This window comes from Osmia lignaria, chromosome 13, assembly GCF_051020975.1.
Source record: "Osmia lignaria lignaria isolate PbOS001 chromosome 13, iyOsmLign1, whole genome shotgun sequence".
NCBI classification, from domain to species: Eukaryota; Metazoa; Arthropoda; class Insecta; order Hymenoptera; family Megachilidae; genus Osmia; species Osmia lignaria.
In genome coordinates this window covers 8,368,128-8,386,136 of record NC_135044.1, presented here as the reverse complement: position 1 = coordinate 8,386,136, position 18,009 = coordinate 8,368,128, and the positions used below count along the sequence as shown (strand labels likewise).

The 18,009-nt window shown below is 44.0% G+C and overlaps 2 protein-coding genes across 4 annotated transcripts in view; one reads left to right on the top strand and one right to left on the bottom strand.

Moving 5' to 3' along the window:
• LOC117602038 (uncharacterized) overlaps positions 1-18,009 on the bottom strand; it is a 62,870-nt gene that overhangs the window by 7,170 nt on the left and 37,691 nt on the right. For all 3 annotated transcript variants that reach the window (XM_034319499.2, XM_076691754.1, XM_034319500.2), the window contains 7 exons: positions 4,838-4,974; positions 3,946-4,234; positions 3,576-3,850; positions 2,421-2,573; positions 1,608-1,802; positions 985-1,376; positions 465-701 (listed from right to left, as the gene is read on the bottom strand). In XM_034319499.2, the coding sequence (XP_034175390.1) occupies positions 465-701; positions 985-1,376; positions 1,608-1,802; positions 2,421-2,573; positions 3,576-3,850; positions 3,946-4,234; positions 4,838-4,974 (1,678 nt within the window). The remainder of the gene's footprint in view (positions 1-464; positions 702-984; positions 1,377-1,607; positions 1,803-2,420; positions 2,574-3,575; positions 3,851-3,945; positions 4,235-4,837; positions 4,975-18,009) is intronic.
• Positions 11,777-14,313, top strand: LOC143306001 (uncharacterized). Its single transcript, XM_076691592.1, is given in 8 exon segments — positions 11,777-12,005; positions 12,091-12,437; positions 12,508-12,783; positions 12,863-13,022; positions 13,097-13,636; positions 13,693-13,887; positions 13,964-14,113; positions 14,181-14,313. Coding segments are annotated over 8 exon segments (1,821 nt in total). The 5' UTR covers positions 11,777-11,908; the 3' UTR covers positions 14,237-14,313.

Sequence of the window (18,009 nt, the reverse complement as noted above, 5' to 3'; positions counted from 1 at the left end):
CCGAGAGTTTTCAATCCGGTTTACGACCAATGTAGACGACGATTTCGAAAATATTCAAGCGAAAACACTTGACGTGCATCTCGCGAAGCTCGTTTCTAGGAATTCAGGTCGTGTGAAGTTTTTTTTTCATTTACAAGAGCGTAGATTTGTAAATTTGTAGGATGTAAATTAAAATTTGTAGCGAGAAATATTGCAACGCGTCGAGAAGGAAGGAACATCGAAGGGAAAGCTAGCTCATTTCCCATGAATATTCCCTGTAAAATCTCTTCAACATCGCCGCTCGAGAGAAAACATAATACGCGGTGTCGATCGATAGCGGAGTGGCCGCGCGTTTCATCGTGAAACAACGGGGAATAAAACGGCACGCGGAGCGTGTTCGAGAGGGACTGTAATTGAAACGGAAACCGCTTTTTTTCTCCCCGTTGCCTGCTACATCTACCCGTTCGCAATCGAGTTACACTCGCCTGAGAGCCGTCGACTCGACCATCCTCATCTCGATGGTCAGGCTACTTCCCCTTGAAACGAAGCTCTCCCCGAGAGAACACGGACGACTGGTGTTCTGAAGGATCGCGTGATCGCAGGTCCTTGGTACCATGTCCTTGCAGTAACGGGCCAGGAGCGTGGTGTTGCCCGCTGGACGGGCCGCGAGTGGATGAGCGGGTTCTGCCGATCTGTCCGCGTGTCTCTGATGCTCCTTTTCGCTGTTCAAAGAAGAGAGATTCGATGTTAGAAAGGTTTTGCGTTCGTCGTTTAAAATAAACGAACAAATGCTGGAGGATGTTTCGAACTACGCTTCGCTTGGAATCTTGGAGGTTGAAACTTTAAGCCACAGAAACATCTTACAGCGAAGGAAGAAGGGAAACTCGAGTTGCTAAAGCAATCAGCAGAAAACCAAGCACCAGAGGCGTTGATCGCAGTCAGGACAGGGTTTAGAGTTTCGAGTTTCGAGTGTCTAGCAATTAATCAGAGATCGGTTCAACGAACCAGAGGAGGTCGTTGCACTCGGACAGCGGCATCATCTCGCCGTCCCATACTATCAGGGTGGTAGAACAGTCTTCGTCGCCGCCGGTGGACAAGCTGGTACCCACGTGAAACTTGAGGATCGACAGCCACACGCGAAACTGTGGCTGTACAGGCCGCGGTGCTGGCCTCCTCCATACAGTTCCTGGCCTCTGTTCCGGAAACTTTGGCAAAGGACGAGGCGGTGTCGGACTCGGTAACGTTTGTCCTGCACCGCGAAGATGGTACAAACAGGTGCTGTTTCTAGGCAACGAGTGTCTAGGCGAAGCCAGCACTCCTCCGCCGCTACCTTGAAGCCAGAACTCGCAGTGTTTGTTCTTCGCGTACGTCGGAGAGTCTGCGTCCACGAACTTCACCTATTAGAAAGAACAAACAAGCATCGATCGTTTTTTCTAAAATTCATTAAAAAGGCGAGTTGTAACGGGGATGGTTGCTCTACGTGAAAAATGTCGAACGTGGTCGTTGGTTCGGTTATCCATTTAAATGCGACCCACGAACAGGCCGTACTTTTGCTCCGTCATGTGTAAAGCATGCCCGGTGTTCCCGGGCCTCTCTCTTTTCAATGTTTCAAGAGAATTACCACGTACTTGCACTTCTAATTGAAAGCCGTGGAGAGAGTGGGGCGGTGTGGGGTGCAGAAACGTGCCGTAAGGAGACGTGGTGAACTCGACGAGGATCTCCGTTCCGCTGCTGGTCGCCTCTGGCACTGGTTCTCCACCTCCGCAAAATTTCAGGATCACCGGATCTCGGGTGGTGTAGCCGTCGTACACGGTCACGTAATCCTGCGCCGAAAATAGAGTTATCTTTCGTATTCTGATACCATAGCGCAGGTAAAACGGTGCGAAGATTACAAACTAGACGATAGACATTATTTTGAATTAATTATTTACTGAATTACGAAAGAAGATCGTAGGATTTAATATCAGGTATGATCAATTTTCCAATAGCATTTTGGGAACACCCGTTAGATTCTCTACATTATCTTCCTTATCTAACGTTCTCCCATAGTCTGCCAATAAATTGTCCTTATCAACTTAGACCACACGGCACAGCCTTCATCCCCCATTCGAATTTAGGTAACTTGCTACCATTCTCTCTCTCTCTCTCTCTCTCTCTCTCTATGTAGATCGATAAATTCACCGATGGCTAGAGGAGAGCTCGCGAAAGACTATGTAGGTGATTTAAGAAGTGGATCTGAGATTACCATGCGAACCAACGGCTGTTCGGTTTTATGGCAACCATGGTCACGTGCAGCCGTTTCCATATCCTCAGTGAATTTATCTTGGTCCTAGTATGTATAGTTCTTCTACGTGAACCCTTCTCTTTGCAATAATATTGTATTTTTATCATTTTTAAACCATTCTGAAAGGCATCGAACATTTTATCTGGTATATAGATACCTGAACCACGTCGCAATCCTTCCAGAGGCGAAGTTCACGGGGCGATGATTCCGCCTGGGTGGCTGCCCGTGCCCTAATGGCAACCAATTGACCCCGAGGTTGTTTCACCGAAATTAAGGCGTGTTTCCCTGGTGGTACATCGTGCTGCCTCACCTGTGTCACACGATTAAAACGGAATGAACTTGTTACCCATCCTCCTCTTAATCTTCTTTATGAAACGCTTCTTCGTTCCTTCTCGTCTATTCCTTACACATGTACAGTGTCATTTCATTAATTTATTTAAAATTGTACCAAATGATTTAAGGTTTTTTAAGAAGCTATAATTTATCAAGATGTAAAAATAGTGAAGGGTAATTTTTCAACTTAAATATGCCTTTCGTAGATTCAAATAAGTTATGTGTATGTGTGTGTGTTGAAAATTTCATCGAGATCGATGCAAACTCAGCCGGTTAAAGGCGATCTGATCTGGACAAATCGAATACGCTGTCCCTGTAATGAATATTAACAGAGCTGTACAGGTTTGCGTAGGTGTGCGGAGCAGAGGCATTAAAGGGTTCCTAGCGACACGCAAAACACAGCCGGTAATCCGAGAAGCCGTATTTCAACGTGAAATCGCGGCAGCCCGAGCAAATTGAACGGATCGGGCCTCGATGTGTGCAGTCGCTTCGAAACGAACCGGGACCGAACCGACCAACAACAACAACAACAACAACAACAACAATGTTGGCATTTCGACGAAAATTTACGACGCTACCGTGTACCATTATTCTCTCGGCTTTGGTCAGCACGAACGGACTTTACGCTAAATACACTTCGATGGGTAGCTTTTGAAATTCTGCGGTTCCTCCAACTAGTTACTTCCTCTCTTGTTCGCTTTTCGACGACTGCGAAAATGGAAATACGGAAATTAGTTTCCGTATAAAATTTATGAACGATGAGTTTCGTTAATCAAAAAGAAAAGGTTTTATCGTTCTTTTGAACTTCACAAAATTAACGCCACGTTCCCTTGGACTAGGAAGAAAAAAAAAATAGGGAAACGAAGGGAGAAGGTCCTGAAAATGTGTCGGGTCCCCTCGGGTTATTCTTGTTCGGTATTCCATGGTTTACGAGCAGCTTCTTCGAAAGTTTCCAGCCGAAAATTCCCACGGGACTTACCGCGTAGTAGCAGGTGAGATTGCGCGGGTAGAGGCCGGGAAAGTTGGGCGACTGGAGCCTGCACTTCTTCCGGTCGCAGTCGCTGAATATGCGCGAACAGTATGTACCGGATATCAGGTCTCCGAGGTATTGCTCGCTGCTCGGTTTCGGGCTGGTTGATGGCTGTTCCACCATCTGCATAGGCATAGCCATCGAACTGTTCGCGTATTCGCTCGACGACGAAGACGCTGACGTCGGCTCGGTCGACGATGGCGTTCCCGTTGCTTGCGTCATTCCTTCCATTAAAAATATGCAAATTTTGATATAATTAACATTGGAATTAAGATAATAAATCCGATTGAAAAGACAAGAGATGTCTCGATCCGCGTACCAACGAAGGGATTCCCGTAGCGCACCACGGCATCGGACTTCCTAATCATTTTGTACGCCATCCTGAAGTCAAAATTGAATCCCTTCTGATCCTTGCTGAGTCGGAGCAGCTTCAACGTGATAGAAACGGTTGGTGTCTCGCTGTAGTAAATCGCAGGACCCCAGGATGTTCCGCACCAGAGGCCGCCAACGTCCGGTCGCTGGGCCTCCGAAATTTGCAGCGACCCGTCCGGGCATCCCTCCGCTGTGAACGACACGAATTTCCCCAGGGTGAAGCTGTCGAACGTCAACTGAAATCAGACCATCCAGTAATTCCGTCAATTCTTCGTACTCGTACCTCTGAAAATATTTCTTCTATAATCATTTTCCCGTCGAAATGAAAAGGAAACTTGTTTGACTTTCCACCAGGAGCAAGGATTAAAAGAGCAAATTTCCGATTACCGGTTAATCGAGTTATCAGACATTAATAGTTCAGCTACCAGCTTTCCCAGATCAAAATATCGGCTCTAACGACCGCTCGAAAGAAGAAGAGAAAAATGATAGAAGGCTGCTTTTAAACGCTCTTCGCAAGCTTTTCATCTAATTCCATCCCAGCATTACCGGCTCGAAACGAACAAGTTCCTTTGATAAAAACGGCAAACATGTAAAAATAGCCGTGGAAATGGTCGAGGCCAGCAAATACCGAGCGTATAAATAATTTGGCATAGCGTGGAGGAAAAGTTTGCCGCGAAACTTTATTCGGCCACAGATCTATTCGCGGTTGCTTTTCCGCCTAACTCCCGCAATCCCAGCAATTTGCGTTATTAAAAGTTTCAACCTTCGTTTTTCTTCCATCTCCCACGATCCTTCTTACCTTGCCCTACAATATTCCTGCAACCGAGAGTAGATTTTACCTGAACGATGTCGCCGAAATCGCCACCCGGTGCGCTAAAGGTGAGCTTGCAAATGTAAGGCACCTTATCCTCCTTTGGTCGATGAAGCTCCAGGTCGTAAGTTTTCCCCACGTCGCCGTAATAAGTCTTGTTGCAAGCTGGAACGATCAACGTAGAAAGATTATCAAGAAATCTCTGTTTGTTGCGAAAGGAGTGAAATAAAGAAAGGAAAGGAAACATTAGTTGGCCGGAAGCGATACGTGTGTGATCGGGAATTGATTCAATCGGAGGAGGATTATCGGGAACAACTGGAAACGGATCGTAGGGAATGCCAAGACAAAGAATCGTCGGTAGTTGAGGATGAATTATCGATGCCCTTAGGTGGGTTGTTCCCGGTTCGTTTTATTGTTCGTCGCAAGGAAACCCGGGACCGATGCGATGCGCGAGCTCCGCTGCTGCTCGTACAAGTTTAATGGAAAACTAGCGGAGAAAGAAGAAGAAGAAGAAGAAGAAGAAAAAAAAAAAAGAAAAAACAGACACGAAAGCTTTGAACGAAAGTAGAAAGTAGAGCGAACGGGAAAGCGGGTTTTCCGCGCGTTTCAACGTTCGTCATTGTACACTCGGTCTTCGATATCGATCACGTGTTTATCGAGGGTAATCATCGCGAATATCGAGCTACAGCCTGTCCACTAATTCACGGTAAATGCCCGTATCGTTTTTGAAAGCTGTCCAATTGTGTACACCGTAGGTATAGTTCGATCAGTTTCGTTGCACTCTGACCCCGTTCGATTGATCCTGCCAAAACTCCTCCCTCCTGGTATCGATATTATAATGTATTTTAATTAGCTGCCACTGCGCTTTCATGTATAATTAGTAGCTCTTCGCATATACGATTCGATTACTTACAATTAATATCACAGAGTCTGCACAGAAACAGATACAAACTGGTTCCATTGATAATTGACGGGAAAGTTGATTCAGATGTCCTATGAAAGAGATCTTTATTGCATTTGAAAGGAAACCGAAACGTATATCTACTATTCGACGATTAAGTTACTTTGGCTTCCTCTATCGGATGCTCCGTGCAGAATCACATTCTGCAGGACGGCTTGGTTACAATACTAGTTCATTGTGGGGCTTCAAGGGCTCATCACGACCGGTATATAGGATGGAAATCGAGGGTACATGGGCCAACACACGTATACGCTGGTGACGGGGTGAATGGGTCGAGAACACAATGCACGCCATTCCCAGGTATCGAAGGGTCTCGTTCCTAATCAGAATCCCAGTTCGCTTGGCTAATAGACCACCCTGAAATCTGGCCATCTTGCCTCCATCACCTCTGCCTCTCTTGCAACCTATCGATTACCTAATTCGATTTCATCTTCTCCTTTCAATTACCAATTGCAATTTCATTTTTTACTAGGATCGTATGTCGTATTTCATTACGATCAGCGGATCTATTAGAAAAGAATTGGGCGGTGCGTAGAGAGACTACTTAGAACTTTTCACCAGGAAGAAAATACACTTGATACTCTCGTTTGACGGCGTGGAAAGGTTATCTGAAATTCGTGCCTCGAATTGAAAATGATATTCAAGTGTTTGGCGAACGCGAACAGCCACAAGGAGTATCTTGTCCCGTTAAATTCGCGGGAAATTCAATTTCTCTCGGCTGTCTGAAATTCAGTAGCCGGGATAGACGCGCACCGACGTGGTTTGTTTGCCGCTATTCAATTCTACTTTCCACGCATTCTTGACACAATATAATCACGATGTATAATGACCGAACGAGAAGCGAGAAACTCTCGACGCTTTACCTTTCACCGAAATTATTCCGGCTTCGTTAAGCGCAAACTCCGATGGCTAACGTGTAAAATAATTAAAATTTTCCCGGGGATTGAAAACGTTTCGTGGGCAAACGTTTATTTTCCCGACGGAGAAATATCATAAAGTCAAATTGCCATCGAATCGTATCCGCGGATCAACTTTCGGTTTTTTAGATAAATAAAAGAAACTTTATATGGAATTTTTCTATTGCTACAAGGTGCAAAAGGAAATAATTTTTCATCGAAAAATACGGGAAATGTTTGAAGAGCAAGCAGGATGGAAGGCTCTGATGTTACGGAACAATCTTGGGAAGAATCGGCTCCGTTGTAATTCAATATACGTCGTCGTTAGGTTTAATGACAGGATTCGATATCGGAAACCGATATATACCGTTCTCGGAAGTATTACGAATTCACCAGGTGCATCTGTTACGTCAAATTACGAAAGTTGCCGGTGCTCTGCTCGCTTATTCTGCCAACGGTAGCCGACTCTCACGGCTGACTAATGACTGACATCAACTACTTCGCTGCGTTTCGTTTCACCACACCACCGACTACGGATGCGTTTCGCCCGGTTATATCTTCTCCTCGACTGACGAATCATCCCCTTTTTCTCACTGCTCGAACCGTCACTCTTCCCTTAACCTTAACCCAGCGAAAATGGTGAAACCTTTTTATTTGTTGTTTTCGAATTAGCAACGATTCATCATCTTTTTCCTTCGTTCTATTTTTCCATCTCGAGTTCTTTTTTTATATTTCCCTTTCTCTCTTTACTGCAGCCACGCTAGCCGCTCTATTTCGCTTAATTCCAGCGTCGCGTTTTCGACCCGATTCTCCGTGAAAGTGCAACGCCGTCCTAATAAATCCCCGACAGCTGACCCCGGGGGTTCCCTACGGACCACCCTCTGCGGCTTATATTTTATTACGCAATAAAATATGAACTTCTCGGACCGAGTGCTTTTCTTATTTATCGCGCGGACGATTACGACCGTTTCTGATTTTTTTTTTTTCTTCCTGGCCTCGATAAGTTAAAAATGAAAAACGGAAGATAATACCGCGGGTTCGAGTTTTATTCTTGGCCAGTGTCCTCTCCGAAACAAAATACCAACTACTCGCCATGACGGAGCTAATATTTCCGGCAGTGTCTGACGGTGAAAAGGATAAATAACGATAACAAAAAAAAAAAAAAAAAAGGGATTTCTTTTTCGCGACAAAATAAATGCCGGTTATCCAGCCGGAAGCTCGCTGTGTATTTCGCGATTCTACCATAGGGTCGAGGCGAACGGACGGGACAAATAGAGGTAAAGAAGAAACGTGCACCGACTGAATAAACCTCGTGTTGCCAGGATATAAGGCTTGTCAGCTATTTTAGCTGGAAAATAAACGAAACGATCCTTTGTTTAGCGAAAATCAGTGAAAAAAAAAAAGAAAAAGTTTTAAGTACGAGGTTAATTCTCTCTCTTACGGAAGCTGGTGTTAACCGTAAAGCTTTACTTATTTCCGGTACGGTCTTCGAGGTAAGACCTAGACACGAGTTCTTTCGCGCGATAAGAAGGAACGAGAGTTGGATGCGAGATACTTTTACAATTTGAACGAGGATTTCCTGGAGAACACGATCTCCAAGAAGATGGAAATAGGAACAGAAACGATGAATTTAACGGCGCGGCGGGTAATTCAGTCTTGCTTCCTTCCTGTTGAATCGTGGAAATTTCAAGAACCCGAAGAAACAACTATACTTTAAGATACCAAGTTCTTTGGATTCAGTCAATTTTATGCATCATTCTAGGACCTTTATCGAACCCATCACATACATCCAATCCGTCGACTTCTTTCTTGTCGACATCTTCGCGAATCCAGTTTCCCTTGGAGATCTATTTGCAAGAGAGATGTGGCTATTGAGAAAGCCAATAGAGGATATACCGTGCGATCACTGGCCTATCAAGCCGAGTGCTTTTGCGGCTTCCTGGTGAATAGAAAAAGAAAATCATCTCTCGAACGTTTGATCGTTCCAAGAGCTCTCCTTTGTCGAAAGGTCTTAGATCGTTTGGCTTCCATCCTCGCCGAAGCAATTACGATCCAATGATTTCACGGAACTTCTCCTTCAAACGTATTACCAACGCGATACCGATTAAACGCTAGTGATACTCGATGAATCTTCAATTTTAACCCCGATCTCCCCTAGCATTCCAGCAAAAATACTTTGTTAAAATTCAGAAATTAAAATAACAAACTTGGAATGCAGCGATTTTCACTGGTTCGCTAAAGATCGATGAAATTTATAGTTTCCAACGTCAGACAAATTTCATTCTGTAGGCGGAAAATTTGTCTGGTCGTTTATCGGGAAGGGGGGGAGTAGACAGCCAGCGGCTAAAGGAGAATTCAGAGATCATTTTTCTTTTTCCCCTGGTTTGAAACATCCGAGCCAGCGGCAACGAATGCACCAGCGAACGCACGAGGATCGACGCGACGCGGAAAAGAAAAGAAAAAAGAAGAAGAGAAGATGAAAATAAAGTAGAAAGATGGATAAACGAGCGAGACCAAGTGTGACTTGGCGAAGGGTAGAGAGGGCGGGCGAGAAACAGCCCTCCGGGCTCGTTGGGTGCTCATTTTGAAAAGGGGATACCGCGCTTTTATGTTGCACCATCGAATACTGGAGGAATTTCAATTGAAATCGCAGCGTCTCCTGCTTTTTCATTTATTTCTCCTGTTTATTTTATCCCTCCCTTCTTCGCTGTATCCGCTTGCACGACGAACGAGCGAATTTTTTCATTCCATCGCCAGTTTTGCAACGTATCTGTTGGAAATATATGCGCATACGTTGAACAGAATTTTCGTTTCATCCGTCGCGTGTCGGTTAATCGTTCGCTGTTCGATTAACGTCGCGAAAAAGACACGACACGCTTTTCACCGAGTTTCTTTGACGACTTTCGTTCGTCGATGAATTACTATTGAACGAGGACGTCAAAGAACGCCCGAGGCGTTTTTTACAGGAAACCCATTACCAGGTAATGGATTTCCGGCTAGAACTCGAACGAGTGTCAAAGATACGACCTTACAACCACCAAGTGTTCGGTCCTTCCACGATTGATTTATAATTCTTTGCTAACCGAGAGTGATAAAAGCGCAAACGAGTAATGGAAGAAATTGAAGAAAATTGTTGAAACTTCGCAAAGAAAACAGGCTGCTTTCTTGACCCATTGTATTCTTGACCAGGTAAAGAAATATATAAATAACGAGGGACGGAGTGGAGAAAAATTGTCAGGATTTACGATTGCGATACGAGAAAGAGAGAGGAAAAGAAGATATTTATTACGTTTCACGGATGAAAAACTGAGGGGTTGATAGAGGAAACGAGGGAGAAGATGGGGTGTGCCTATGGGCGAGTCCCCATTGAAAGCGATACGTTCGCTTTCGCGGCTCGTCCTCGGCTTCGCTATGCGTCTGAAAGGCGTCGAGCACTCGTCGTCGACGACGACGCCGGCGTCGCATTCCGCGTCACAAATTGTGCGCAGTTGCGAGCGTCGAGCACGAAAATCTACCCCGTTAGTCACAAAGGAACGACACCGTTTCCTTTTCTACCTTTCTCACGGTAGGTACCACCAGTATCTGTCGTGTAACGATGACAATTTTTCTGAAAATCCAATTTCACCGCCGGATGAATATTCCTTTTTTTTTTCTTTTCATTTTTTCAATACCGATAGCTAACAGAATTCGTCGCGTTGCGAGTCAGTTGTCGCACGGTAAACTAACCGGTATGGATTTAAATATATTTCCATAAAAATCTATTCTCCCTGTTTTTTAACAGATCACGCGATTCCAGTTTACACTCTCGATGAAATCATTTTGTCAGAATATTTTCTGTACGATTCGATTCAAGGGACTGTTTCGACTTTTCGATCAGTGGCGAATGCGAAATAGAATTAGAAAAATTCCTTCAAAGGATTAGAGGTAGGTTCGCATGGAAGCTTAGTAAAGATCATCGGTTGGTTACCGTGGAGACAAGGGAGCCGAGGAGAAAAGGATCCCCTCGAACGAGCTTACCATCCCTGTTGAATAAACGGCACACGGCCGTATGCAGCTGCATTTAAGCGAACGAGGCACCAATATGCCACGGCCTGGCTGTTTTATCCCGTAATGGCGCGAGCCAGCTTTTGTGCGCACGCAAGAACGAGCACCAACTTCAATTCCTGCCTCCTATATACCTTTCACCCGTTTCTCTACCGTCTATGGCCTCGTTCGTTCCCGACTTATAGATTCAGCTGGTTCTCAATTGCAAACGAGAAAACTTGCCGCGTCCGTTTTCGATGGAGAACCTGTCGTGAAGAAAAAAAGAAAAAAAGAAAAAAAGAAAAAAAGAAAGAAAGCGCTCGATCCGACGACAAGTGGCTTCGTTTCAGCTCGCGCCTCGTAAACGACGCATAAATTTATCGTCGCGAAATAATATTATTGCGTGTCCACGCGTCTATGCGTCCCAAAGGGGATGAAATTGGTGACGTTGAAATTTCCCTATGCTACAATTTTAAATATCCAAAGCAGTCGACGGATTATCGTACGGTTAACTAAACGCGTAGGGAAACGGGGTTGAAAGTAACGAGGGTGGTTGCGGAAGAATCGTCGAACGGCAAAAGGGGATGGCAGGTTGGTTTGACCCGAATGGTGGTTGGCTTCTCGCCAGTTTCCTGTGTCCGCGCACTCGGCATCCAGGCCTTTACTTATATTTTTCCAGCGGTCACCGTATCAATTTCCAGCCGCGATTAATTAATCGCTTGCCATCTGCTCGCGTCGCGCCCATTCGTTCTCCATAAAAGAGGGATCCGGTTAAATGTTTACTGGAAATTTGTATCGTTCACGTTGCAGGAGAATTCAATTTGCTCTTCCGTTCGAGTTTGTTGGCACAGGAACGATGTAAACAAAGGGGTGGGAAAAAAAGCGACCGAATAACTCGTCGAAACTTTGAAATTCTTTGCATCGATGTTAATTATCGCATAGTTATCGTAGTTTCATTAATTAGAAAGTTTATTATTTAAAATTTCTTCGTTTTCACGCCTACGGTAGGGTATACCGTTTGAAATTGCCGCGCGTAATCGTTAGGGAGCGCGGTAGCCAATCGGAACGCGTGTTAGAAAATCGAGAAACGCGCTAGCTTCACTACCCCGCTTGACGCTATAACGTTGGAGGACGGATCGATCGCCATTTGCGTTATTTTTTCTGTTTCATTGAAATTTAAGTAATTCTGTGAATAAATTGTGTACCGTTAAGTGAGAAAATGGAGGACGAGATCGGTTGCGACGACCCTCAATTTATGAATATGCTGGAAACTTGTATCCGGATCGAAATTGGAATCGCAAAGGGGACGCTATCTAGTAAATCTATTTTCTTATTTCTTCCATACGCTTTTGTATAAACAAAATTCTTATGTGAACCTTTATCTTGTACAATTCTTGCAAGATCTCGACAGTGAAATAAAGGAATTGAAGGTAAAGATTCGAAAGCAATTGCAAGCTAGGAAGGAATTGAAGGAGAATACGAGGAACACACAGGAGAGCTCTGTAATATTAAACGCCACTTTGAACAAGTACGTAAAGCAACGATTCTAAAGGTCAATTTAAATCTACTTGTCATTTTTTATTATCCTATGTTATCGATATAGACAGAGCAAATATATCAACGAAATATCCGAAAGAATCGAACTGATGAAACTTAACCTGGACAGTGATTATAAAATCATGAAGATGGAGTGCGATCAATTTGAAAATATCTGCAACGAATACGAAGAAACTTGGCAAGCGTATCACGTAAGTAAATTGCACAATCGAATGGGTGGCGTTCTGTTAAGATAATCGAAGAACAATGAATATTTTCTAGGCAAAATACGAAGAGTTTCCATTGGCTAAGACGAGGAAGGAGGCGAAAACGCGATTGGAAAAGCTTTGCGTGGACAAAATGGTGATCGAATACAAGATCAACGAGTTGGAGAAGACACGTAAGTCGAATGAACACATCGGCTGGTTGAGAACGCGCGACAAAATAGTAGAATTTGCTGGGGCAATTTCAAACGGTCTGAGACTCGATCAAACGTTGGAGGATTTGAAGAGAAGCATCGAGGAGTGCAAAGAGGAACTGATCGTCGGCAATGCGGAGGTATTTTTTTTCAATTATCAACGATACCTCGTCTCGCACTGTGCGTCTTCTTGTCTGATTTCTTCTTTCCTTCGTCCAGCTAGCTGCTCGGATGAAGAAGAAGGAAGAGGAGAAGAGGAAACGAGCGCTTAAGATGCTGGAAATGCCACCGCCAAGGATTAATTTCTCGATTTATGGGCGGAGAGCCGTGAAAACCGGCTTCACGGACGGCTGGAAGAAGAATTACGAGAATTCTATAGGTTCCTCTCTTATAATTCTTCATCTGATCGCGCGATTTCATTGCCGTCGTATGAATTTTGATATCGAACGATAGATTCGCTGTCGGTGGACACGATGGTGCTGGAGGAGATGTGCACGGCCGAGGGGAACTTGGTGCAGTTGTCTCAGCTTTGCGAGGAGAACGATCCGAATGCTTCGGCATCGTCGATCGATGAATCGAGGAGTCCTTCGCCGGATCCGGATGATCAAGAGGAAGCGGAACTCAACGAGGTAGCCAGGGAAATGGAGGAGAACGATGGGCTAGCAATCGATCCGGCTGCCGACGAGGAAATGGAACAAGAACCTTTGGAGGAGCTCGCCTTGACGTCCAGCGTTTCCAAAGATAAGCAAACAGTTCAACGAAGCGGAGATCGAACAGATGGGTTCGAGGAGCCGCCGGTGAAGAGAACGAAGCTGATCCAGGACGAAGAGAGATCGTCACAGGCTACCGAGTCGAAAGCCGTTCGAGCTGAAAAGAAGAGAAGTCAGCTAGTCGAGCCGACGCCTGGCCCGCGAATCGCCAAGATCGAGACCATTCGGTATAACGTGTCTTCGTTGATGAAGCAAACGGATAAAGCAAATCTCAATCCACTCGGTATGTTTCAATTTCTCCAACACCGAAACTTCTTCCACGGCACGATTTCGTTCCAGTCCGCTCGAGAAGCAGTCAATTACCTGATCCCGAGGCCAGGACGACGAAGGTCGCATCGGTTCGTTACGTGTCCCCTGCGAGGCAACTCGACCAAGATAATCCTAATCCCTCGAGTATGTTCACTCCTCGCCGTTACGATTATTCCGACAGCAGCGATCTAAGCTACTGCGTGGATAACAGTATGAATTTGAAAGGTATCCTTCACCGATTTTGTCCAAAGATTTCAATGTTTCTGACATCTATTTATTTCATCTGCTGTTCTACCATCAGACGATCAGATATCGATGTTCGGTGGATCGATTCGTGATTTTTGCGAGTGTTCCAACATATCCAACGCGATGGAGGGTGAGGAAGAAATGGCTGTAGACGAGGAGAACAATGCGAGTGTTTCATCGACGAGAAAGAAAGCTGGTTTTCCACGTAATTATACGCTGTGTTTGTTCGCTACTTTTTCACCGAGTCACGTTTATTCGATGTTCTGTTCCAGAATTTGACTTTAGCAAGATTATGAAAGGCAACGGGGGCCGGAATACTCTGTTCTAAAAGCGACTTCCTTTAAAGGAAGATCAACGCTCGTTCCATTAGCAATTATCCAAAGATGTATCGCCGACGTAACCGAAAATAAAATCGTACGAAAGTAAAAAAGAAAAGCGTGGGGTTGGAAGTTTCTTTCGCAGACGGCGATAAATCTCCTTTCTTGCGCCCGAAGACGCACGGCTTCGTTCAACGAATTATTTCTACGCTCGTATTCGAGTGAACGTGCGCGGACGGGCTGAATAATATTCGAGAAGAATTACGCGAAATCGCTGCAATTTTCACTCTAGACCGTCGCTAAAAAGCGTCGGAGAAGTTAGGCTGCTTGGTTCTTCTCTAAGAAACCGACGCGACGCGAGGCGGGGTGAAAAAAGCGAACCGAAAACGTGAAATAGCAGGGAAACGAAGAAGGAGAGGAGGAGAAAAGCTCGTTGAACGCGAGAGAAAGGGAGAGAGGAAGAGCACTCAAAGTACTAGATCCTTTAAAGCTCTCTTTTCTGAGCCACTCTTTAAATAGACCATTGCCACCGACGTTTAATCCTCTCTCGCGGAGTATTTGTAAATTATTTAAGGGGGCAACCTCATGTAAATGGTCTCTTTTTCAAGAATTTTTTTCGGAAAATGTAATGCGCAGATTGATTTAAAATTTGAAGTGTCATTTATTAACGTTATAATGTACATGGAAATATTTTTTATAAATTGTAATTCCTAATAACGATGGTGCAATGGCGGCTTGAAAATGACATCCTGTAAATTCGCCGTGCAGCGTACAAGGCACAAAAATGATTTGGAAGAAAATAATCAAAATAGAATAGCTACTTTATGCAAAAACGCTCAGCATGACGTTTTTCTTTTATTAAAATTTTCAAAATTGCGAAAATACCAAAGTTTTGAAAAATAAACCGGAGTTTCGGTTATGAGAAATTGTTAATAACAGTATTTTAAATAAGAAAAAAAAAATCGGAGCTCGTCACGCTGAGGCCAATTGCTTATAGAATATATATGCCAAGTTTCATAAAGATCGATTGATTAGTTTTTCAGCTACGTTGCACGGCACACGAAATTTTGCGTTTCGAAAAAAACGCGTTTAAGGGGTAACACCACTTTGATCGCTTCCAATTTAAGGCTTTCTTGGGAATTTTTTTTTAAGAAATGGAAAGTGTTTATGAAAATCCAATTAGATTGATTTATTATACATGTATTAAAGTAGATATAGTTTTTTTGTTTTATTGATATGTGCAAAAATGGCGTTCGAAAAAAGAGTGTCAAATGGTGGGCACGATAACTCAACCTAGATATGACCTAGAACAATGAAACAAAGGGATTTAGATTTCTTAATCCAAACGCTAGTGAAATACGTAGCCGTTTTCAAAAATATGCATTTTTAATAAAATGACATCGATTTAAAGTAAAACCTTCATTTTGGACCAAAAATTTCGTGCTTTGAAGTTGTACAGAAAATCAAAATATCAATATTTTGAAAAAATCCTACGTATTTCACTAGCGTTTGGATTAAGAAATCTAAATCCCTTTGTTTCATTGTTCTAGGTCATATCTAGGTTGAGTTATCGTGCCCACCATTTGACACTATTTTTTCGAAGCGCTCCCAATCATCAGCTGTCAAGCGGCCATTTTTGCACATATCAATAAAACGAAAAAAACTATATCTACTTTAATACATGTATAATAAATCAATCTAATTGGATTTTCATAAACACTTTCAATTTCTTAAAAAAAAATTCCCAAAAGAGCCTTAAATTTGAAGCGGTCAAAGTGGTGTTACCCCATAAAACTTGAGTAACAGACCACTCCGCCCAATACAACCGTTCACTTTATTTTAAAAATAACATACAAGAACATCTCTGATCACTTTCTAACTTTTTTTATCTCATTCCCGAGGAAATTTCCTATCGATTTAAGCGAAAAAATTTCATTTTACATGAGGTTGCCGTCTTAAGGAACCTGGTACATGCGGCGGTTGGTTAAACGTATGTTAATCAATTCGTACGAGATTTCGCGAAAACCCGTATTTGAAAGTAAGAAAAGCTCGTTAACGGTATCTAAGATAATTGAAGCGAAAGGTGTTGTGGTACCTATATCCTCTTGCTGTTTATGAGCTCACCTTTATATCGCTTTATCTCGCTCGAAATTGAAAGGGAAACGAGCCGAGCGAAAGGGTTGAAAGCGACGAGGCTGGATAGGTGGCTGCCAGTGTGTTTTACGTACGTATAACCGAGGAACGAGTTTTATTGCCAGCTGTGTACAGGGAAGAGGAGAGCTCGTTTCCTTAGGGAACCGTGAATTTCACTCGAGGCTCTAGTTCCCTTAATCCTGGCTGAGTCGCGAATATTAAGCCTGTGAGCAGTCCCGTTTGTAATGGGACGACATTTTCTGCGGTTTACAGACCACCTCCAGCCTGTTTCTACGCTATACAGGGCTAGGGACAATGCGAGCAGAGAGCGAGTTTATCTTCGTTTTAAGTGGATTCCCTATATTGCTGAACTTCCTGGAGGATCGTTGCACGACCATTTGCTATTTAAACGCGTCTCCTACGTGTAAGTACTATGCCCCACTACCCGATATTCCTACTTCCCGTAATTGGTCGCGTTTGCTTGTCGAAGAAAAGTGTGAACAGAGCGACCCCCAGTCATTACAAACTAACTGCTACCTTTAAGATAACAGTAAAATTTCCAAAGTGCTTATCGCACAAACTCTCGTTCGTTTTCTTCCTATTCCATTGTCTCCCACTCAACGATCGATCGAGAAAAAGAGACTTTGCTGTTCAAAGTTTTTCAACGGCAACCGACAGCGCCGATGAAACCGAGGGAAAGTCGCGTCATTAATTTTTCCGACTGTTTTCTCGCCGAGCTTGCCTCGAACAAACAGGCAAATATTTTTCCTAACGCGACTCGCGGGCTGCCGTATACTTTACTAGCGTACTGTTTGCCACGTGAAACTTCCGGTTACCTTCTCTTCCCGTGTTTACGTTGACCGTTTCAAAGCGACAGTTACACATTAATATACCGCGGACGAATCGATGAAATTTATTTCTACATCCCCTTGTATCGCCGTTTTCACTATGGAAGCCTGATTTGATCGGTAATGTACGACGTTGTTTAATGGATCGTTCCCGGCAAGAAAGGAATAAATCAGGAAAAAATTAGAGGCACAGCATCGGGCTACGCGTTTTTGCCCACCGATTTCCCGACCAAACTACCCTATTTTATCACCGTCTGTCGATAACAGCCAGTCTGAGTAAGGGAAACACATCCCCTGTCTTTCCAACGATTCCGTCAAGACATTTCTCGTAAAACCAAGAAATCCTACCGCGAAGGCATATAGATATATATTCGTTCTCCAACTATTTTTATACCGTCCAGTTGCAAATTTTCTCTCGAGCCCGGGGAAATCGTAATTATACGAACGAAACGTTCTGAAAGCGCAGGAACGAAGGCGAAAGAAATCGAGGACAGGCTCTCTAACGAAGTGGAAACAGTTTCGAGTCGACGACAATCGGGAATCGTGGTGGCTTTGAAACAGCTCGAATCGTGGCCCGGCAGGAACAATGAGAAAGAGGATCGGTTGCCGCATTCAAGCTGACAATGAGTCGAGAGAAACGTTGCTGCCCTCGCCGCGCCGTCCCGTATGCAAGAGGATCATTCTTACCCTCAGATCTCCGACTAATTATTGTGTCGATTCGAGAAAATACGTCGAAGGTCGAGCTGTAACGCGAAACTTTTTTACCTACCCTATATAGGCGGTTTTTTTTTCTTTTTTAACGA